Source organism: Dreissena polymorpha, chromosome 1 (assembly GCF_020536995.1).
Source record: "Dreissena polymorpha isolate Duluth1 chromosome 1, UMN_Dpol_1.0, whole genome shotgun sequence".
NCBI classification, from domain to species: Eukaryota; Metazoa; Mollusca; class Bivalvia; order Myida; family Dreissenidae; genus Dreissena; species Dreissena polymorpha.
Window position 1 is genome coordinate 87,492,878 of NC_068355.1, and position 24,120 is coordinate 87,516,997.

The window sequence follows — 24,120 nt, forward strand, 5'->3', positions numbered from 1 at the left end:
TGTAGTCCACACAGTCTATTTAGAGCTGACACTACAAATAAAAGATTCCAGAAATTCCAAAAGTGTCATCCATGATAAGCCTGCGCAGACTACAATGGCTAAACTGGGATGACACTTTACGCACTTGCAAAGAGCCCAGGTTTCTTAAATCATGGCTTTTTTAGTATAGATGAATACCATATTTAAAATGCTTTATAATGGTATTAGGAAATAATTTGTTGATACAATATCTGCATAAGTATTTATCATGAGTTTATAGATTGAACCAAATAATCAAGATATTTACTACTTAGTTATAATTAAGGTCATGATTTGAAAATGAAGATTTTTATGTCCCCCACTATAGTAGTGGGGGAAATATTGTTTTTGCCCTGTCTGTTGGTTGGTTGGTTGGTCTGTTGGTTTGCGCCAACTTTAACATTTGCAATAACTTTTGCAATATTGAAGATAGCAACTTGATATTTGGCATGCATATGTATCTCATGGAGCTGCACATTTTGAGTGGTGAAAGGTCAAGGTCAAAGTCATCCTTCAAGGTCAAAGGTCAAATATATGGGTCAAAAATGCTCATTGAATGTACACTTTCGCAATATTTCAATATTCAAGAAAGCAACTTGATATTTGGCATGCATGTGTATCTCATGGAGCTGCACATTTTGAGTGGTGAAAGGTCAAGGTCAAGGTCATCCTTCAAGGTCAGAGGTCAAATATATGTGGCCGAAATCGCTCATTTTATGAGTACTTTTGCAATATTGAAGATAGCAACTTGATATTTGGCTTGCATGTGTATCTCATGGAGCTGCACATTTTGAGTGGTGAAAGGTCAAGGTCATCCTTCAAGGTCAAATATATGGGTCAAAATTGCTCATGTAATGTCACTTCTGCAATATTGAAGCTAGCAATTTTATATTTGACATGCATGTGTATCTCATGGAGCTGCACATTTTGAGTGGTGAAGGGTCAAGGTCATCCTTCAAGGTCAAATGTCATATACGGGGACATAGTGTTTCATAAATACATCTTGTTATATTTTGTTTTAACATGTATTACTATTCTGTAAGATAATGCACCCACACTGCAACAGATCATTCTAACTGTATTGCAGACAAAATTGTGGCCACAGAGGCCGGCAGCTTTGCTGTGTTGAAGGATGGACTGACCATCTTAATACGACCCCTAATAAGGGCCATGTTTGTAGGTAGGTGGTAACTCTTGGTTATTCTTTGCGGTAAAGATGTTCTGTCTTGAAGATTCTCTACCATGTATGCGAGTCTAGCTCTGTGTAAAGGGGGGTTTATTCATGTGCGTAAAGTGTCTTCCCTGATTAGCCTTTGCAGACTGCACAGGCTTATTTGGGACGATACTTTAGACACATGCATTTAACCCCCTTTTCACAGAGTGAGGCCAATATGTAATTTCTTAAAGAAATTAAACCTTTCCTTGAGAATCTGTTAAATATAGATGTAGTGTGTTTAAGATATGAAACTTTCTGCCCTTCCATTAAGTTTCAGTAATATTCATTCTAGCTCAATTGCATTTAAGACCAAATCTTAAATGAAACACTCTTAAGCTCGTATTCTGGGTAGAAACACTACTTGGGGAATAAGGAGATGTTAAGAATGTTCCTAGAGTAGGGATTTAACCTGGGACCTACTGGCAAGTAGAAATGTATCCAGCTAGAAAAATATCTGACCACAATGGGCATTGAACCCGGGCCCTCCTGGTTCTAAGGCAGGTACTCTACAGCGCTGCTATAAAAGCTAGCTAATACAGCAAGGCAATATAAGTGCTCTTTATATGTCACCCTACTTAACATTTTATATACACTATATTAATGCGCTGCTCTATATTTGGGAACCAGAACATTATAGGACTGGGAACTATATTCATACACCTATATTTGCAGGCATACAAACACTTATTTATGCCCCTACATTTGCAGGCATACGAACACTATATTAATGCCCCTACATTTGCAGGCATGCAAACACTATATTTATTCCCCTACATTTGCATGCATACAAACATTATATTTATGCCCCTACATCTGCAGGCATACAAATACTTATTTATGCCCCTACATTTGCAGGCATACTAACACTATATTTATGCCACTACATTTGCAGGCATACAAACACTATATTTATACCCCTACATCTGCAGGCATACAAACACTTATTTATGCCCCTACATTTGCAGGCAAACAAACACTTATTTATGCCCCTACATTTGCAGGCATACAAACACTTTATTTATGCCCCTACATTTTCAGGCATACAAACACTATATTTATGCCCCTTCATTTGCAGGCATACAAACACTTATGTATGCCATTTCATTTGCAGGCATACACTATATTCATGCTTCTTCATTTGCAGGTATACAAACAATATATTTATACCCCTTCATTTGCAGGAATGCAAACACTATATTAATGCCCCTTCATTTGCAGGTTACTTGCGTATGGAGACACTGCTGTACGTGTGGGACCAGTACATGATAGGGCTGGACACCCCGGGCTTCAATGTGGAGTGGCTCGCCATCGTCACGGCAATTATTCTAGGGCTCCTCAAGGACAAGTTCAAGGAATGCACAACGGTACAACCTTAACCCTTGACCTTGCCCTTAGAGAACTGCTATTTCCATGATCTTCAAAGTATCACTTCCTATCAATGCAGCAAAGCTCTGTAAAAATAGCACTACATGCATGTGGTCCCAGATTAGACTGTGAAGTCTGCACAGGCTAATTAGGATAACATATTCCGGCTTGTATGATATTCTTGTTTTAAAGAAGTTTTTCTTAACAAAAAATCCAGTCCAATGCAGAAAGTATTGTCCCTGAATAAGTCGCTGTCTGTTCAGGTTTGATGCTGTATGCTGCTCATCAGTATCTTAGTTTTAGAAATGAAGGCTTTAAAACTAGAATCTAGTAAGAAATATCTTAAATTGAATTTGATTTTAAAGGACCTACAAATGCTTCAGAATGCATATAGAAGAGAAAAGAGTTACCTTCCATTTATGCAATCTTTTTTCAAAATGTCCCTTCCTTTAAATGTAAAAACAGTGTATTATGTGAAGTTGGCTTAAGCCATCAATAATAGAATGGCTTTGTTCAGTGAAATTATCTGGTTTACAAGATGGACACAGTTTTCAATTGGATGAGGTAATACACTGTTTAAAGGATTCATAATGGTCATGCATGGTTGTTATCCCCCACCATAGGCGGAGGGATATTGTTTTGGCATATTGTCTGTCCATCTGTCCGTCTTTCCCTCCTTCCGTCTTTCAGTCCGTCCGGCACTTTTGTTTCCGGAGCCATATCTTGGAAGTGCTTTGGCGGATTTCATTGAAACTTGGTATGACTATGAGTATATATATGGATAAGAAGATGATGCATGACAAATGGCATTGTACACCATATGTTAATAACGGAGTTATGGCCCTTTGTATCTTGAAAAAAATGCTTTTTTGTGTTGGAGCCATATCTTGGAAGTGCTTTGCCGGATTTCATTGAAACTTGGTATGAGTATATATATGGATAAGAGGATGATTTACGCCAAATGGCATTGTATGTCATTGGATAATAACGGAGTTATGGCCCTTTGTATCTTGAAAAAATGCTTTTTTTGTGTGTCCAGAGCCATATCTTGCAAGTGCTTTGACGGTTTTCATTGAAACTTGATAGGAGTATATATATGGGTAAGAGGATGATGCACGCCAAATGGCATTTTACGCCATTGGATAATAACGGAGTTATGGCCCTTTGTATCTTGAAAAAATGCTTTTTTGTGTGTCCGGAGCCATATCTTGGAAGTGCTTTGACGGATTTCATTGTAACTTGGTAGGTGTATATATATAAGTATGAAGTATATTGGCAGGGGATATCAATTCAACATATTTGCTTGTTCAATAGTATGATAACAAAAGGAAGGAACAGGAGATATCTGTTCACACCAGTAAGAATTTTTATTCCCACAGCATTTTTATTGCCTTATTTGAGGTTTACAACATTATTCCATTTTTAGCACACTGCAATATCTTTTATTGTGCGCTGTTGCAATTCCCATTTGTTTCTCATCTGACGACATTTGTCATCATTTACCATGTAAACACTCTAGAGGCCAGTGTCGAATCTTGATAAATCTTGGCAAGACCATTTGTCCCAATCATTTCTCAGCCAAATTATAAAGTGGGTCAGGTGTTATCAGTCCATGGCTATCTGAATGTTGGACAGATTTTATTTTGTGTCTTAAGAAACATTTGTAGAGCAGCAGCTGATTTTTAAAACGTAAAGCTTCATTCAGGAAACTACTACTGGCCTTTCATTGGATAAAAGTCAAAATGGCATACTAGAAGCCATCTTGTGTAGCCCATCTTTTTAATGCTTTATCAGCACATTTATTCCAATGATGTCTCAGCCAAGATTAATTTAAATTCATAAAAGAATCACACACATGGATTCTCACATGCTTTTTGCACCCCTGTTTAAAACAATGGACCTTTTTTGTGATTGACCCAGATGGCTGGGAGGTTCATGGGAGTGTCATGCACAATGATCAAGTTTCTGTGTCTTAAGGTCATTGGCGAAGTTCAAAGGTCAAGTGTAAAACATGAAATTAAACAAAAATATGTTCGCAGCTGACCTTGGACCAGCATTGAGTGATTTAAAAATTATATTACAGAGTGACCAGCATTGTGAGGAGGCATGTTCCTTTCATAGCAAGGTCTCTAGGTCCCAAGAACAAGGATAACATTCAAGGTCAAAGGTCAAGATAAAGAAATCAATCCTTAACATTAGTGTCAATCCCGATGCACTCCATAAAGATGTACTATGTGCCAAACCCATAGCGTCAATGAAGCAATCAAATGCTGTAGGAGCAATCCTTGGATAATACTGCAAATTAATTAGGGCCCGGCTCTAGGAAAACAGGCTTATTGCATGTGTGTAAAGTATCGTCCCAGATTAGCTTGTGCAGTCTGCGCAGGCTAATCAGGGACAACACATTTGGCTTTTATGGATTTTTATTTAAAAGGAAGTCTCTTCTAAACAAAAATCCAGTTTGTGCGGATTATGTCATCTCTGATAAGCTTGAACAGATTGCATATAATTTACATTTTTCTGTTTGCTTTTGTTAAACATAGACATTGCTATGGGTCCATTACAGAGTGTACAGCTGGAGAGCATGTTGAAGAATGAGGGACCCAAACTGACCATTGCCCAGTTCCAGTATGAGGTAAGGGACCCAAACTGACCATTGCCCAGTTCCAGTATGAGGTAAGGGACCCAAACTGACAATTGCCCAGTTCAAGTATGAGGTAAGGGACCCAAACTGACAATTGCCCAGTTCAAGTATGAGGTAAGGGACCCAAACTGACAATTGCCCAGGTCCAGTATGAGGTAAGGGACTCAAACTGACCATTGCCGAGTTCAAGATGAGGTAAGGGAACCAAGCTGACCATAGCCCAGTTCCAATATGAGATAAGGGACCCAAACTGACCATTACCCAGTTCCAATATGAGGTAAGGGACCCAAACTGACCATAGCCCAGTTCCAGTATGAGGTAAGGGAACCAAACTGACCATAGCCCAGTTCCAGTATGAGGTAAGGGACCAAACTGACCATAGCCCAGTTCCAGTATGAGGTAAGGGACCCAAACTGACAATTGCCCAGTTCCATTATGAGGTAAGGGACCCAAACTGACAATTGCCCAGTTCCAGTATGAGGTAAGGGAACCAAACTGACCATTGCCCAGTTCCAGTATGAGGTAAGGGAACCAAACTGACAATCGGCCAGTTCATTATGAGGTAAGGGAACCAAACTGACAATTGCCCATTTCCAGTATGAGGTAAGGGAACCAAACTGACAATTGCCCATTTCCAGTATGAGGTAAGGGACCCAAACTGACCATTGCCCAAATCCAGTATGAGGTAAGGGACCCAAACTGACAATTGCCCAGTTCCAGTTTGAGGTAAGTGAACCAAACTGACCATTGCCCAGTTCCGCTATGAGGTAAGGGACCCAAACTGACCATAACCCAGTTCCAGTATGAGGTAATTCCTTGAACATTCAATTTCAGGGTTTTTTTATCTGATTTTGGGGAAAGGGCCTGGCCTTTTTTGAGGGGAAAAAAATCGAGCAAAATGCCGGATTTTGGGAAAAAAAATCACGCGAAACGTAAGATTTTGGGGAAAATAAGTAAAGCCTTAAATAATCAATTTAACATGTTTTTTCTGTTTTTAAAACAAATTGAAGGCAACAGATAATTTAATTATGCAATATGTTATATTTTCTATGCTGGATCAGGTTAACTTATGTATTTAAAAGTTTAAAGGGTCGTTTTTCGGCGGGTTCCAAAGAGAGAGAAAAAGCCCTGAATTTAATTATAAAGATAAACACCAGTATACTCTGAACTGCGTAACTTTTTGAACAGTTAGTTTGGATTATTACAACTATGTTCGCAACTTTTAAAACAAATTGTCATTCCCATGATTTATTAGGAAGTTGCATTATTTTATCTATTGTGTAACAATTTATAAGGGGAAAATATTTCCCTCATATTTGTCCTTCTCAAGTCCATTAACAAAAGTTCATCAAAAATATATAAGCCTCGTTCTGGGAAATCTCGGCTTAATGCATGTGCGTAAAGTGTTGTCCCTAAGCCTGTGCAGTCAGCACAGCCTTATCAGGGACAATATTTTTCCGCTTTAGTTGAAATTTTTGTTAAAAGAAGGACTCTTTTTGGTGAAAATCCAGTTTAGGCAGAAAGTGACATCCTTGATAAGCCTCTGGGATGACAATGTATGCATATGAATTAAGCCCAGATTTCAAAGAACAATGATCAAATATGAAACACTGTGCAGGTGAAGAAGCACCACTACCAGGACCTGTGGACCATGCTACAGAAGGACACCAAGTCTGCCATGCCTGTACTTGACCCCACACAAGGTTAGATAATCAGCCTGTACTTGACCCCACACAAGGTCAGTCAATCAGTCTGTACTCTACACCACACAAGTTCAGTCAATAAGTCTGTACTTGACCCCACACAAGGTCAGTCAATCAGCCTGTACACTACCCCACACAAGGTCAGTCAATCAGTCTGTACTCGACCTCACACAAGGTCAGTCAATCAGCCTGTACTTGACCCCACACAAGGTCAGTCAATCAGCTTGTACTTGACCCCACACAAGGTCAATCAAGCAGTACTCGACCCCACACAAGGTCAGTCAATCAGTCTGTACTTGACCCCACACAAGGTCGGTCAATCAGCCTGTACTTGACCCCACACAAGGTCAGTCAATCAGTCTGTACTCTACACCACACATTTAAGTCATTCAGTCTGTACTCTACCCCACACAAGGTTAGATAATCAGTCTGTACTTGACCCCACACAAGGTTAGTACTGTACTTGACCCCACACCAAGTCTGTCATGCCTGTACTCGATCCCACACAAGGTCAGTCAATCAGTCTGTACTCGATCCCACACAAGGTCAGTCAATCAGTCTGTACTCTACACCGCACAAGGTTAGACAAGAGCTTGTCACAGTAGTGCCGAATCCCCGCTGAAATGTGTTTGCTTGTATGACAACGTTTGTTTTAGAGAGTAGAAAAATAATAGTAAAACATGGCACCTGTATCATCTATTTATATTTCAATGATAAATTAGTTATATCTTGTTGGAGTTATGCTGTAGAGAATAAAATATATGGAAATGAAAGAAAGGGAGGTAATTAAAAAAGAAGACTATAAACAATTACTGTTCTTGGTCACTGTATTTTTCCTTAAACTCATCTATTCATTCAACAGTGAATACTTCAGTGTTCAAATTAAAACATTATTGTTAAATAAGATAAAGTGAAATATTAAAAATTGAAAACCTAAAATATGTACTATGAAATTAAATTAAATATAATTTAAAATCATTAATAAAATAAAATATAAATAAAATAAAAAAATGAATAAATAAAGGGAGATAATTAAAAAACTAAGGTATGTAGAGCTATGGTTCTCGGTAACTTCACTTCTCCTACTTGCCATCTGTTTATATATGAAGTTTCAAGTAAATCCCTTCAGTAAATTTAGAGTTATGCTCCAGACAAATATTTTCTTTGAAATTAAATAAAGGCAGATAATACAAAAACTAAGGTAGATAGAGTTATGGTTCTTTGTCACTGCACTTCTCCTACTTGCCATCTGTTTATATTTTAAGTTTCAAGTAAATCCCTTCATTGGATTTAGAGTTATGCTCCAGACAAAAATTTACTTTGAAATTATATAAAGGGAGATAATTCAAAAACTAAGGAAGATAGTTATGGTTCTTGGTCACTGCACTTCTCCAAGTTGCCATCTGTTTATACTCTAAGTTTAAAGTAAATCTGTTGAATAGATTTGGAGTTATGCTCTGGACAAAGTTTCGGAGGGAAAGACAGACGCACAGATGCACAGACGGACAGGACCAATTACTATATCCCCTCTTTAAAAAATAATTGGCAGGGATAATAATCAGTCTGTACTTTACCACACACAAGGTCAGTCAAGCAGTCTGTACTCTACCCAACACAAGGTCAGTCAATCAGTCAGTACTCGCCCCCACACAAATTCAGTCAATCAGTCTGTACACGACTTCACACATGGTCAGTCAATCAGTCTTTACTCAACCCCACACAACGTCAGTCAATCAGTCTGAACTTGACCCCACACAAGTTCAGTCAATCAGTCTGTACTCAAACCCACACAAGGTCAGTCAATCAGTCTGTACTAGACCCCACACAAGGTCAGTCAATCAGTCTGTACTTGACCCCACATAAGATTAGATAATCAGTCTGTACTTGACCCCACACAAGGTAAGTCAATCAGTCTGTATTCGACCCCACACTAGGTCAGTCAATCAGTCTGTACTTGACCCCACACAAGGTTAGTCAATCAGTCTGTTCTCTACACCACACAATTTTAGTCATTCAGTCTGTACTCGACCCAACACAATGTCAGTCAATCAGTCTGTACTCGACCCCACACAAGGTCAGTCAATCAGTCTGTACTCGACCCCACACAAATTCAGTCAATCAGTCAGTACTCGACCCAACACAAATTCAGTCAATAAGTCTGTACTGGACTTCACACAAGGTCAGTCAATCAGTCTGTACTCGACCCCAACAAGGTCAGTCAATCAGTCTGTACTGAAACCCACACAAGGTCAGTCAATCAGACTGTACTAGACCCCACACAAGGTCAGTCAATCAGTCTGTACTTGACCCCACACAAGGTCAGTCAATCTGTCAGTACTTGACCCCACACAAGGTCAGTCAATCAGTCTGTATTTGACCCCACACAAGGTCAGTCAATCAGTCTGTACTTTACCCCACACAAGTTCAGTAAATCAGAATGTACTCGAACCCACACAAGGTCAGTCCATCAGTCTGTACTTCACCCCACACAAGGTCAGTAAATCAGTCTGTACTCCTACCTAAGGTTAGATAATCAGTCTGTACTAGACCCCACAGAAGGTCAGTCAATCAGTCTGGACTTGACTCCATACAAGGTCAGTCAATCAGTCTGTACTTGACCCCACACAGGGTTGATAATCAGTCTGTACTTGACCCCACACAAGGTCAGTCAGTCAGTCTGTACTGGACCTTGCACAAGGTTAGATAATCAGTCTGTACTTGACCCCCCACAAGGTCAGTCAATCAGTCTGTACTCTACACCACACAATTTTAGTCATTCAGTCTGTACTCAACCCCACACAAGGTCAGTCAATCAGTCTGTACTCAACCCCACGCAAGGTCAGTCAATCAGTCTGTATTTAAACCCACACAAGGTCAGTCAATCAGTCTGTACTCAAACCCACACAAGGTCAGTCAATCAGTCTGTTCTCGACACCACACAAGGTCAGTCCATCAGTCTGTACTTCACCCAACACAAATTCAGTCAAACAGTCTGTCATCAACCCCACACAAGGTCAGTCAATCAGTCTTTACTGAACCCCACACAAGGTCAGTCAATCAGTCTGTACTCAACCCCACACAAGGTCAGTCAATCACTCTTTACTCGACCCCACACAAGGTCAGTCAATCAGTCTGTACTCAACCCCTAACAGTATGTTCTCGACACCACATAAGGTCAGTCCATCAGTCTGTACTTAACCCAACACAAATTCAGTCAATCAGTCTGTCATCAACCCCACACAAGGTCAGTCAATTAGACTTTACTCGACCCCACACAAGGTCATTCAATCAATCTGTACTCAAACCCACACAAGGTCAGTCAATCAGTCTGTACTCGACCCCTCACAAGTTCAGTCAATCAGTCTGTACTCAACGGTACACAAGGTCAGTCAAGCAGACTGTAGTCGACCCCACTCACTGTCAGTCAATCAGTCTGTACTTAACCCCACACAAGGTCAGTCAATCAGTCTGTACTTAACCCCACACAATGTCAGTCAATCATTCTGTACTTAACTCCACATAAGGCCAGTCCTGTACTTGACCCCACACAAGGTCAGTCCTGTACTTGACCTCATACACAGTAAATGCTCTACTGGACCCCACACAAGGTCAGTCCTGTACTTTACACCACATAAGGCTAGTCCTGTACTTGACCTCACACAAGGTCAGTACTTGACTCATCATTAGGTCAGCTGGTCTATGTGTCAAACAGCCAACCAATCACAGCAAAAGAATGTTAATTTTCATATTGTAATGTGAAAGTATTTGATGGTAAAATGTATTAAAGTATTAAAATATGCATTTATTGCTTTTAAATGATGTGATATGGGATGCTTTCGACACTTTTCCAGGAAAATAAAATAGATCGAACAGAAATTGTTTTAAATAATAATCACAATTTATAAATCAAGCATCATACCATTCTTGTATCCTGCAAATTATGTCCAACAACTTATATCCTAGCATCATACCATACTGGAAATTATTGGCAATGACCATCTTAACTTCCAAGACGGCTGTACAGTTGTCAAATTAGAAAATGTCCTCTGTCAGTGAAAGTTTTCCATCTCAGACCAAGTATAAGCAGGAAAACCTGTCATCAACATTGCCACTGTCTTATTAACCGTTTGTGTAATTGGCAGCTAAGGTTATTCTGAAGGTTGAGACAGAGAATTTATGTACTTTGAATTTCTGTCTTCCTTCAGCCATTCTTTCCGCCTGACAACACTGGTAAAACAACATATTTATTGTATCGTGTGAACACATATTTATTTGCCCTAGATCAATCATTTAACAATTTTATAATCAAAACTTCTACATTAATTAAATCAAACATTCAATCTTCCTACAGCCATCCATTATAATTCTACACCAAAACCATTACAAAATTGAACCACATTCTACACCAAAACCATTAAGAAATTCAATCACATTCTATATCAAAACCATTAAGAAATTCAACCACAATCTATATCAAAACCATTAAGAAATTCAACCACATTCTACACCAAAACTGTTAAGCAATTCAACCACATTCTACACCAAAACCATTAAGAAATTCAAACACATTCTACACCAAAACTTTTAAGAAATTCAACCACATTCTACACCAAAACCATTACAAAATTGAACCACATTCTACACCAAAACCATTAAGAAATTCAACCACATTCTACACCAAAACCATTAAGAAATTCAACCACATTTTATACCAAAACCATTACAAAATTGAACCACATTCTACACCAAAACAATTAGGAATTTCAAACACAATACACCAAAACATTAAGAAATTCAACCACATTCTGCACCAAAACCATTAAGAAATTCAACCACATTCTACACCTAAACCATTAAGAAATTAAACCACATTCTACACCAAAAATATTAAGAAATTCAACTGCATTCTATATCAAAACCATTAAGAAATTCAACCACATTCTACACCAAAACCATTAAGAAATTCAAGCACATTCTACACTAAAACCATTAAGAAATTCAACCACATTTGAAACCAAAACCATTAAGAAATTCAACCACTTTCTACACCAAAACCATAAAGAAATTCAACCACATTCTACACCCAAACCATTAAGAAATTCAACCACATTCTACACCAAAAAATATTATAATAAAAAAAATACCTCGCTCTGGGAAAACCAGGGTTAATGCATGCATGTCAGTAAAATTTCAATGCAGAATAGCCCTCGCAGTCTGCTCTGGCTAATCAGGGACAACACTTTCCACTTTTATGAAATTATTAGTGTAACAGAAGTGATTTCGTCACCAAAATCAAGTAAGGACGAGAATTTTGGACGCACTTCACCCTAATGCATTAAGACTCTTTCTAACATATATATTTATATATATATATGTTTTTCAATTGGAAAAATTATTTTAATTAAATCATTAAAATTTGAATTTTATTCCCTATTCCGTCTTCAGCCATTCATACAAAGCTCTCTAACCATATTTTATTTATGCGTTTTTCCATCCAGTCAAGAAATTGAAAAAATCAGATATGACTCAAGAGTTTAAAATAAATAGTTTATTATCATGTGTTTACAAAACAAGAACACCATGGGATATTCAAATTTGAATTTAATTCCTCCTCAGCAATGCACCCTGCATGGCGGCACTGGTTCAATGATATGATCCCTCCATACACTCAGCCGGCAGACCGGCGCACGGCGCGGGAGGAACGAGAGGCGGAGCGGGAACGGCTCGGTCAAAAACTCCGGGACCAGGCAGCGGCCAACAGGGAGAGGGACCAGCACGCCAGACGGTGCGTTACTATATAAGGCTTGTTCTGGGAAATCTGGGCTTAATTTCTGTGCATAAACTGTGGTCTCAGATAAGCTGGTGCAGTCCGCACAGGCTCATCAGAGACAACACTTTATGCCTTAACTGGATTTTTGTTAAAAAGAGACTTCTTTTGAACAAAAAAAATCCAAAAAAGTTGATAGTACTGTCCCAGATAAGCCTGTGTGAGGCCCATGTGAAATTACCTTGACCGTTATTACACTGTACCAATTAGAGGGACCAGCAGGCGAGATGGTACACAACCATATGCCTCGTTCTGGGAAAACTGTATATATGCAACATTGCTGGATGTGCATTTTTGCTTTAAAAGGACTTGTTCACAGATTATTGTATTTTTTTTTAAATGTCCTTAAATATATGAACTAACAAATCTTTAATGTTTTGAATAGTCTCTACTTATAACAAAAGCAAGGAAAAAGTTGTATACAAAATATTGCCTTCCCCTTATTTTAAACTCGCACCCTCTGAAAGCTTATTTCCTCACACTGTGCCATGCTGGCTTTAATATTCATTTGTGAATTATAAACTCTTTTTAAGTGTTAAAAGTATTTTCCAAAATATTTAGGAAAACTGTTGCAAACGGTTTAAAATATTACCGATTTTGAATTGAGATTATCAACTTATAAAGGAATATTTTTTTTAAACATAATATAAGGTTTTATTTTATGACAATTATTTATTAAATTTTCATTTTACCAATCTGTGAACAAGTCTTTAAAATGGTCAATTTTTATTTTAACAAATACTCTGAACAAGTCATTAGGTTCTTGTAAAAATATTGTGTTAGTTCAATGTGTCTTTATTTGAAAGAAACTAGTTTTTGACTTGCAGGTTTGTTTGAGGTGGTTGCTACCTCAGTATTTCAATATTATAGAGCTAAGCAATATTGCATTGATTAACTGAAGAAGACAGACCAAGTGGCATACTATAAATAGACAAATAATATAATAAAACAAACAAACTTAATAGAAAAAAGTGAACATATTTTGCTTTTAAATACAAAAACTCTTATAACAAGTGTATAAAACATACATCTTGTAAAGTTATATAACAGTTTGATGATTTGAGTCTTGTTCTGAGAAAACTGGGCTTAATTCATTTGCGAAAAGTGTTGTCCCAGATTAGCCTGTGCAGTCCGCACAGGCTAATCAGGGACAACACTTTCCGCTTTAATGGTATTTTAAGTTTCAAGGAAGTCCCCTTCACCGAAAATCAAGTTTAGGCGGAAAGTGTCGTCCCTGATTAGCCTGTGCGGACTGCACAGGCTAATCTGGGACGACACTGTACGCAAATGAATTAAGCCCAGTTTTCTCAGAACAAGACACTATTGATCTATAAATGAGCCACTCTCTGGAAAAAAGGGTTTTAATGCATGTGTGTTAAGTGTCGCCCCAGATTAGCCTTCTCAGTAGACTTTCTGTATTGACTGGATTTTCATTTCACAACTTTTTTTAAACCAAAAATACATTTAATTTAAATTTACTGCACAAGTTAGTCTGGGACAACACTTCAGGCACATTAAGCCCAATTTTGCCAGTTAATATAATTGTCTATATGACTTGTAAACCAGTCAATACAAGGAGTAAACTAGCCCTGTCAAGCCTCTGCCATTTATCCACACAGTTTATATTGCATAATCATTTCAATTTCATACAACAAACAGCGGGTATGTCTGTTCACATGTGTGATGTTTGTTTACAACTGTTTCCCTTTATTCTTTTAATCTTCCCTATTCTAAATCTTTGCAGTTTTATTGTTGAAGTTCTTATTTGGGTACACCTTCTTTACCGTTTTCCAGCTGTTTATAATATTTTGGTAAACATAAGTTGCAGTTTTGCTGTTGAAGTTCATATTAATATTGTGATGCACATTCCTCCCAGATTTCATTTTGAGCTGGGAAAATGGGACCTAATGCAAGTGAAGTGTTGTTTCAGATTAGCCTGTGGACTGCACAAGGTACTGCATGTGCATGAAGTGTAGTCCCAGATTAGCCTGTGGACTGCACAAGGTAATGCATGTGCATAAAGTGTAGTCCCAGATTAACCTGCAGACTGCACAAGGTAATGCATGTGCATGAAGTGTAGTCCCAGATTAGCCTGTGGACTGCACAAAGTAATGCATTTGCGTAAAGTGTAGTCCCAGATTAACCTGCAGACTGCACAAGGTAATGCATGTGCATAAAGTGTAGTCCCAGATTAGCCTGTGGACTGCACAAAGTAATGCATTTGCGTAAAGTGTAGTCCCAGATTAACCTGCAGACTGCACAAGGTAATGCATGTGCATAAAGTGTAGTCCCAGATTAGCTTGTGGACTGCACAAAGTAATGCATTTGCGTAAAGTGTAGTCCCAGATTAACCTGCAGACTGCACAAGGTAATGCATGTGCATAAAGTGTAGTCTCAGATAAGCCTGTGGACTGCACAAGGTAATGCATGTTCATAAAGTGTAGTCCCAGATTAGCCTGTGGACTGCACAAGTGTAGTCCCAGATTAGCCTGTGGACTGCACAAGGTAATGCATGTGCATAAAGTGTAGTCCCAGATTAGACACTATGCATATGCATTTAGCCCCATTTTCACAGAAAAGTGTCAAATGTTTTACGTGCTTGCAGGGGCTCAATAACTACTTAATTTTTTAGCGTGAGATCCAGTATATTCATACTGGTTAACCCATTCCTATTCAAAAGCAAATTGAAAATGGCTATAGGCAACCAGCAAAAAAAGAATAGCCAGCGAGTAACTCACAGTTTGTTAAGGCTTTAAGCTGTTTGCTGCTCATAAGTATCTTAGGGTTGCAAATGAAGCATAAAAAACTTGAATCTATAAAGAAAGATCTTTAGTTTTATTTGACTTTCTAAGTGACTACAAACATGCCAAAAGGCGTAGCTGATTGCGAAATGGTTATACTACAAGGAATAACATGGTATATCCTGTACAAAGACTTGCTTAGATGAGCATGTGGAGGGAAAATGAGAATATTTATTAGAACAAGATATGGAAGAGTGGATTAACCCTTTTCCACTCGGAAGCAAAGTGAAAATGGCTATGTGCAAACAGCATAAAATCTAAACAGCCTGCGAGTAACTCGCATTCTGTTTGGGTTTTATGATGTTTGCTGCTCATCAATATTTAAGGGTTGATAATGAAGCCTTGAAAACTTGAATTTAGTAAGAAACGTCTTAAATTAACTTTATAAGCAACTATTAATGCGTCAAAATACGTATCTAATTGGTAGAGGGTTTAATTTGAAGTATGGTATTTGTTAGGACCAGCGGGACGGTGTAAGTTGTCTCTTTTTGCTTTGATAGCAGCAACGTTAACAATAGACACAAATGATTATCAACATCAACTTTTAATCTGCAATATAACCCAATCATAGCACTTATATATCACATGTGTCATTGTTGAAGAACACTTGCATAATGTAGGTGGTACCCAACCCAACAGAATGCAGGGAATTGCTTGTAATTGCAAGAAATGAAAATCATTGTAGAACACACTAATATGTGAATTTGGAATAAGGCACCCCTTTTGGAATAAACTGTATTATTTAAAAAAAATGCTTCATATTATGCATTTCTTATGTTGCATTTATTAACTTTTACCAATAATAAGTATAGTGGACACCTATCCATAAAGTTACATTTTTATAACTGATTTTATCTCAAAACTGTATTTTTGAATGGATTTTTTTTTAATCCAAAAAAATCAAACCCATGCATGCATGAACATAGTTTGAAAATACATTTAAAATATTATAAAAAAATCATTTTAAATGAAGACATAGAAAAGAGTTTATTATACTGAAAGCATACAGATAATATAATAAACCTGAATAAACCACATTCAAAATTATCAGTTAAAGGTGACAAATTATCAAAATGATGCCATTCTAAGTTTGATGTTTTATTCCAAATTAAAACAATTCAGTGTATTAACAATTATAACTAGATTATTATTAACAAAACCCAGACTGGTTTATACATAACATAGTTTGTTAAGACAAAGGACAATATAGACTGTCTTCCTTTGCAATTTTTATTCTATATCAGAACCATCGATATATTGCTAAATATTACGCACTTGACATTAAACAACATGAAACATTTGTGTTTGTTAGCCCCATGAGATGGCAGTAGCGTTATTCAATTTGTCAAATTATTGGTCCTGAATAAGAAACAGGTCTTACATTTTCCGGACGTTTCTCACATTTCATCATATATTTGAATCAATAACATTGCCAACAAAATCCAAACTGGCCATGTGGTATGTTTAACTGTTTTTTGTGGGTATAAGTAGTCTGCACTTTGTACTGACTTTTTTTTACCATCTTGCTCACAGAAGAAAAGTGAAAATGGCTATGTGAAAACAGAATAAAACCAGAACAGCCTGCAAGTAACTCGCAGTCTGTTCAGGTTTTATGCTGTTTGCTGCACATCAGTATCTAAGGGTTGGAATTCCAGCCTTTAAAACATGATTCTAATAAGAAAGGTCTTTAATTCAATTTAACTTTCTTAGGGACTACAAATGCGTAAAAATACGTATCTAACTCTAAGTGGTAAAGGGTTAAATACGTATCTAAGTGGTAAGGGGTTAAGAAGATCTGACAAGATGGTAATTTCAAATTGTGCTTATAGTAATTTATAGTGACATCAGATACCAGTTTCCAGAAGTGATTGAGTCGTTTTTAACAAATTAGTCCTTTAAGTGCATTAACTGTTACAATCAAAGTATCATATGTAAGGTAAACATTCAGGGAATTCAACAAATATATCATTTATGCTATACTAGATACTTTTGTTGTTTGTATGATAGGTAGAAACTTGCCCTGAAACGAGTGCCAAGACTGCAGCTTACAGTGAAATAGCTTTTGATTTTTCTGTAAACATTGTCCAGTGTACATTTTGCCCACAGTGATTCGGGGTCAGTTTTGATATTTGCATGATTTTCCACACACAATATTTTCAAGCTTTACAACAGTACTGCAGCATCCTGCTTATTAGCTCGGCTGTTTTCGGAGAAAACCGGAGGTATTGTAATAGCCAGCTCGTCGTGCCATGTCGTGTCCGTCGTCATCCGCATCGTGCTAAAACCTTAACATTTTGTCAAGGTTTTTAACATTGGCTCTAAAATCAAAGTGCTTCAACCTACAACTTTGAAACTTCATATGTAGCTGCACCTTGATGAGCTCTACATGCCACACCCATTTTTGGGTCACTAGGTCAAAGGTCAAGGTCACCATGACTTCTAAAAAAAAAAAACATCTGACAAGCTTTCATCTATTCAAAACTGCACCCGCAGCTGAGCGTGGCACCCGTTATGTGGTGCTCTTGTTATTTAACTATAATAAAGGCAGAGTTTTTAAAAAGTGACCACATGTCGGAACCACGCTTTCAAAATAAACCCATACATTAAATAGACTTAATTTTGTAATGCCCCTAGAAACCTAGAAATCAATCAAGCAACGTTTAAGTGTTATAACTGTTTTATTATTTATGATTTTTTTATACATTGAAAGTAAGGTTCTGATTTAATGTTCTTTTTAGCATTTGAAAGTATAATACAAGATGCTTATTTTCTTCACTTTTATTTGTTATAGAAAATCGTCTTTCAATTCATCAGCAGGTGTTTTTTTAATTACAAAAACACATTTAACGTATACATTTCAATATCACATTTTGTAATTTTCCTAATTAACACTTGGCACAAGTTATATCAGCACTGCACTGCATGACAATTCAAGAAATGGCTGTATTTTTATGATCCTCCCCCAAAAAAATTGGGGGGAGCATATAGTCAATGCTTCGTCTGTCCGTCCGTCCGTGCACAATTTTTGTCCGGGCTATTTCTCAGCAATTAATGACGGGAACTCAGTTAAACTTTATGGGAAGCTTCACTACCAAGAGGAGAAGTGCATATTATCAGCCAGTTTTGGTCGGATGATTTTTCACAGAGTTATGGCCCTTTGAAATTTTCCATTAAATGTACATATAGTGCAATTCTTGTCTGGGCTATTTCTCAGCAACTAATGACCGGAATTCAATTAAACTTTATGGGAAGCTTCACTACCAAGAGGAGATGTGCATATTATCAGCGGGTTCTGGTTGGATGATTTTTTACAGAGTTATGGCCCTTTGAAATTTTCCATTAACTGTACATATAGTGCAATTCTTGTCCGGGCTATTTCTCAGCAACTAATGACTGGAATTCAATGAAACTTTATGGGAAGCTTCACTACCAAGAGGAAATGTGCATATTATCAGCGGGTTCTGGTCGGATGATTTTTCACAGAGTAATGGCCCTTTGAAATTTTCCAGTGTACATATAGTGCAATTCTTGTCCGAGCTATTTCTCAGCAACTTATTACGGGAATTCAATGAAACTGTATGGGAAGCTTCACTACCAACAGGAGATGTGCATATTATCAGACGGTTATGGGCGGATGATTTTTCACAGAGTTATGGCCCTTTGAAAATTTCCATTGTACATATAGTGCAATTCTTGTCCGAGCTATTTCTCAGCAACTTATCACAGGAATTCAATGAAACTTTATGGGAAGCTTCACTACCAACAGGAGATGTGCATATTATCAGCCGGTTTTGGTCGGATGATTTTGCACAGAGTTATGGCCCTTTGAAAAAATTTCTATTAACTGTACATATAGTGCAATTCTTGTCCGGGCTATTTCTCCCCAACCATAACTGACTGGACTTCAATGAAGCTTTATGGTAAGCTTAACTACATTGTACATTGAGGAGATGCGCATGTTATTAGTGGGTTCTGGTTAGATGATTTATTGAGAGTTATGGCCCTTTGAAATTTTTAAGTTGCTAAACCATCCATCGTATTATTTTGTCCAAAGTTATGCCCCTCAAGAGGTTTCCTTTTATCTGAATATATAGTGCAATTTTGTGACCCAAAAAAACTTTGGGGAGCATCACCGGACGGTTTCTTGTTTAATGTGTTTTTGTCCTCTACCGGTTTCACCGGAGGGGACCTATGGTTTGCGCTCTGTGCGTCTGTGAAAAAATATGAAGAACTTTTAAAGTTATCGCAGGATCCAAAAAAGTGTGACAGACTCACAGACTCACAGACGCACAGAGCGCAAACCATAGGTCCCCTCCGGTGAAACCGATAGGGGACAAAAAGCCTTTTGAAGTTTAACTCTTTCAGTGCTGGAACCAAATTTTGAAGGCCTTTGCAAACAGTTTGGATCCAGATGAGCACCACAGAACGTGGCGTCTCATCTGGATCTAAAATGTTTGCTATTCTGATAGTATTCTTTGAAAAAAATCGAAGAAAATGCTAATTTTAGAAATTCAGCAGACAACATTTTAGCAGACGACAAAGTCCCCAGCATTCAAAGGGTTATATATCTACAATCACAGATATCTCTGAATGAATCCCAGATATTTCACATGCACCTCAAGGTTTGTATGTGGCATGTTACAGGAAGGATGAGGCAGAGCTTATGAGACTGACAGCTCTGGAACGCCAGCGTATGGAGCAAGAGAAGGCCTTACTGGAGGACCAAGTCATGGAGGTCAGTATGGCCATTTGTATGTAGTGGTCAGTTTTGTGTTTAGTGGTCAGTCATGTAGCCATGTGTTGTGGTCAGGTGTGAGTAGTGGTCAGTTGAATGTAGTGGTCAGTTGTATGTACTGGTCAGTTGAATGCAGTGGTCATTTGTGTGTAGTGGTCTCTTGAGTGTAGTTGTCATGTGTGAGTAAAGGTCAGTTATATGTAGGGGTCTGTTTTGTGTAGTTGTCAGTTGAGTGTAGTTCTTAGTTGAATGAAGTTTTCAGTTTTTTATAGTGGTCAGTTGTGTGTAAAAGTAAATTGTTTGAAGTAGTAAGTTGTGTGTTATGGCCAGTTGTATGTAGTGGTTAGTTGTATTTGGTGGTCAGTCATAGATAGTGGTAAGTTGTATATAATCATCATTTGTGTTTAGTGGTAAGTTGTATTTAGTTGTCATTTGTGCGTAATGGCCAGTAATATGCAGTGGTAAGTCAGTCCCAATCAGTCTATAAGATGTGACAACCAAATGTTTCTACTAGACCTGATAACATGATCTGTCTACTAGACCTAACTAGCCAATCTGTCTAGTAGACCCGACATCCCAATCTGTCCATAATACCTGACATCCCAATCTGTCTATTAGACCTGGGTCCAGTTTAATAAAAAACTACAAAACCCGACTGTAGTCGGTTGACTGTGTGGTCCACCAATGCTCGTCGGCCACCAACTGACCATTCATCGTGTTTAAGGAGCAAGTTGTCGCGACTGTAGTCGCACGACGGTGTGGTCAGTCGACTGCGGTCGTGTTAATCGCTATTTTTAGGAAAATTACCACTTCCGCCATCAACATCTGACGGCGAAAATACACACAAAAATGGAAGAAGACAGCAACGATTCGAGTGCCATATATGGTCCAAAAAAGAGATGGATATCATTTTAGAGCTTGTTATCGAGAGCAAGAACCTGCTGCAGGGAAAGAACAGGCCATTGGTGACCGAGTCAAACAAGCGGAAAAATTGGCAGGAGATTGTGGCAGCCATAAATGCGTGTGGGGTGGTATTGAGGACAACAGACACATGTAAAAAAAGCTACTGGGCATAAAGAGGAATGCAATAGACTGACCACTCGTTGCGTTCAAGGTACAAGCAGGAGTATCCCAGACAGTCTGAGACGGTGCCAAGACCGCCTTGGCACCTGCAGGAGACTCCCAGACAGTCTGCGACGGTGCCAAGACCGTCTGGGTACCTGCACTAGACTTCCATACAGTCTGCGACGGTGCCAGACAGTCTCTCAGACTGGCAGGGCACCTGCGGGTGAATCCCAGACAGTCTGCAACGGTGCCAAGACCTTCTCCCAGACTGGCAAGGCACCTGCAAGAGACTCATAAACACTCTGCGACGGTGCCAAGACCATCTGGGCACCTGCAGGAGATCCCAAGACATTCTGTGACGGTGCCAGAAATTCTACCAGACCGGTGATGCACCTGCAGGAGACTCCTAGACGATCTGCGACGGTGCTAAAACCGTCAAGGGACCTGCAGGAGACTCCCAGACAGTCTGCAATGCTGCCAGAAAATCTTCCAAACCGGGGAGGCACCTGAAGGAGACTCCTAGACAGTCTTCAACGGTGCCAGGACCGTCTGTGCAGCTGCAGGTGACTCCTAGACGGTGCCAAAAGTCTCCAAGACCGTCAGGGCACATGCAAGAGACTTCCATACATTCTGCGACGTGCCAAGACCGTCTGGGCAACTTCAGGAGACTCCCAGTCAGTCTGAAACAGTGCCAGACAGTCGTCGCAGACTGTCTGGGAGTCTATTGCAGGTGCTCAGACGTACTTGGCAACATCGCAGACTGTCTAGGAGTCCCTGCAAATGCCCCACCAGTCTGGGAGACTGTCTGGGAGTCTCCGGCTGGTGCCCAGACAGTCCTGGCACCGTTGCAGACTGTCTGAGAGTCTGTTGCAGGTGCCCGACTGTCTGGAAGAATTTCTCGCATCGTCTGGGAGTCTCATGCAGGTGCCCTGACGGCCTTTGCACCGTCACAGACTGTCTGGGAGTCTCCTGCTTGTGCCCGACGGTCAGGTATATTGTCTGGCACCGTGTGCGAGTCTCATGCTGGCACCCAGACGGTCTTTCCACCATCACAGACTGTCAGAGTCTCCTGCCGGTGCCACGATGGTCTGGGAGACCGTCTGGCACCGTCTGGGAGTCTCCGTCAGGTACCAAGACAGTATTTGCATCATCGCTGACTGTCTGAGAGTATCTTGCAGGTGACCCGGAGGTCTAGGAGACTGTCTGGCACAGTCTGGGATTCTCCGTTAGGTGCCCAGACGGTCTTGGCACCATTGCAGACTTCTGGGAGTGTCCTGCAGGTGCGCCACCGGTCTTGGAGACTGGCACCGTCACACATGTTATGGGAGTGTCCTGCAGGAGCCTCGCCAGTCCTTAAGACTGGCACCGTTGCAGACTGTCTGGGTCTCTTCTTCAGGTGCCCAGATGGTCTTTGCACTGTTGGAGTCTCCTGCAGGTGCCCAGCTGGTCTGGGAGACCTTTTGAAACCGTTGCAGACTGTCTAGGAGTTTCCTACAGGTGCCCAGACGATCTTGGTACCGTCGCAGTACTTTCTGGGAGTTTGCTGGCACGGGTTTTGGGTGCCGACAAAGCGTCAATGTCTATTAGACCTGATGACCCAATCTGTCTATTAGACCTGACAACCCAATCTGTCTATTTGACCTGATGACCCAATCTGTCTATTAGAACTGACAACTCAATCTGTCTACTAGACCTGACAAGCCCATCTGTCTGTTAGACCTGACAACCCAATCTGTCTATTAGACCTGACAACTCAATATGTCTACTAGACCTGACAAGCCCATCTGTCTATTAGACATGATGACCCAATCTGTCTATTAGACCTGACAACTCAATCTGTCTACTTGACCTGACAAGCCCATCTGTCTATTAGACCTGACATCCCAATCTGTCTATTAGACCACACAACCCAAGCTGTCTATAAGACCTGACAACCAAATCTGTCTACTAGACCTGACAACCCAATCTGTCTACTAGACCTGACAACTCAATCTGTCTACTGAACCTGGCAACCAAATCTGTCTATTAAACCTGACAACCCAATCTGTCTAATAGACCTGACAACCCAATCTTTCTATTAGACCTGCTGACCCAATCTGTCTATTAGACCTGACAACCCAATATGTCTACTAGACCTGACAAGCCCATCTGTCTATTAGACCTGCCAGACCAATCTTTTTATTAGGCCTGACAACTCAATCTATCTACTAGACCTGACAAAACCATCTGTCTATTAGACCTGACAACCCAATCTGTCTATTAGACCTGACAACTCAATCTGTCTACTTGACCTGACAAGCCCATCTTTCTATTAGACCTGACAACCCAATCTGTCTACTAGACTTGACAAGCCCATCTGTATACTAGACCTGACAAGCCTATCTGTCTATGTAGACCTGACAACCTAATCCATCTATGTAGACCTGCCTACCTAATCTGTAAATCTACTTGACCTGACAACCCAATCTGTCCAAGTAGACCTGTTACTTAGTATGTCTTTTAGACCTTTCAAACCAATATGTCCAAGTAGACCTTACAACTTAATCTGTCCTTTAGACATGACAATCATATGTGTCTATTAAACCTTACAGCCCAATCTGTATATTTTGACCTGAACAACCAACCTGTATATGTAATGTAGACCAGACACCCCAATTAGTCTATAAGACCGAACAACCCAGTCTGTCTATGCAGACCTGAAAAACTAATGTGTCTATGTAGACCTTTCAACCCAATCTGTATATTA

General features: G+C 39.4%; 1 protein-coding gene across 1 annotated transcript in view; it reads left to right on the top strand.

The window, feature by feature from the left end:
* Positions 1–24,120, top strand: part of LOC127839191 (uncharacterized) — a 58,035-nt gene that overhangs the window by 11,278 nt on the left and 22,637 nt on the right. Inside the window, exons 8-13 of the mRNA XM_052367461.1 lie at positions 1,106–1,198; positions 2,453–2,598; positions 5,166–5,234; positions 6,862–6,946; positions 12,563–12,731; positions 20,219–20,309. Coding sequence (XP_052223421.1) covers positions 1,106–1,198; positions 2,453–2,598; positions 5,166–5,234; positions 6,862–6,946; positions 12,563–12,731; positions 20,219–20,309 — 653 coding nt within the window. The remainder of the gene's footprint in view (positions 1–1,105; positions 1,199–2,452; positions 2,599–5,165; positions 5,235–6,861; positions 6,947–12,562; positions 12,732–20,218; positions 20,310–24,120) is intronic.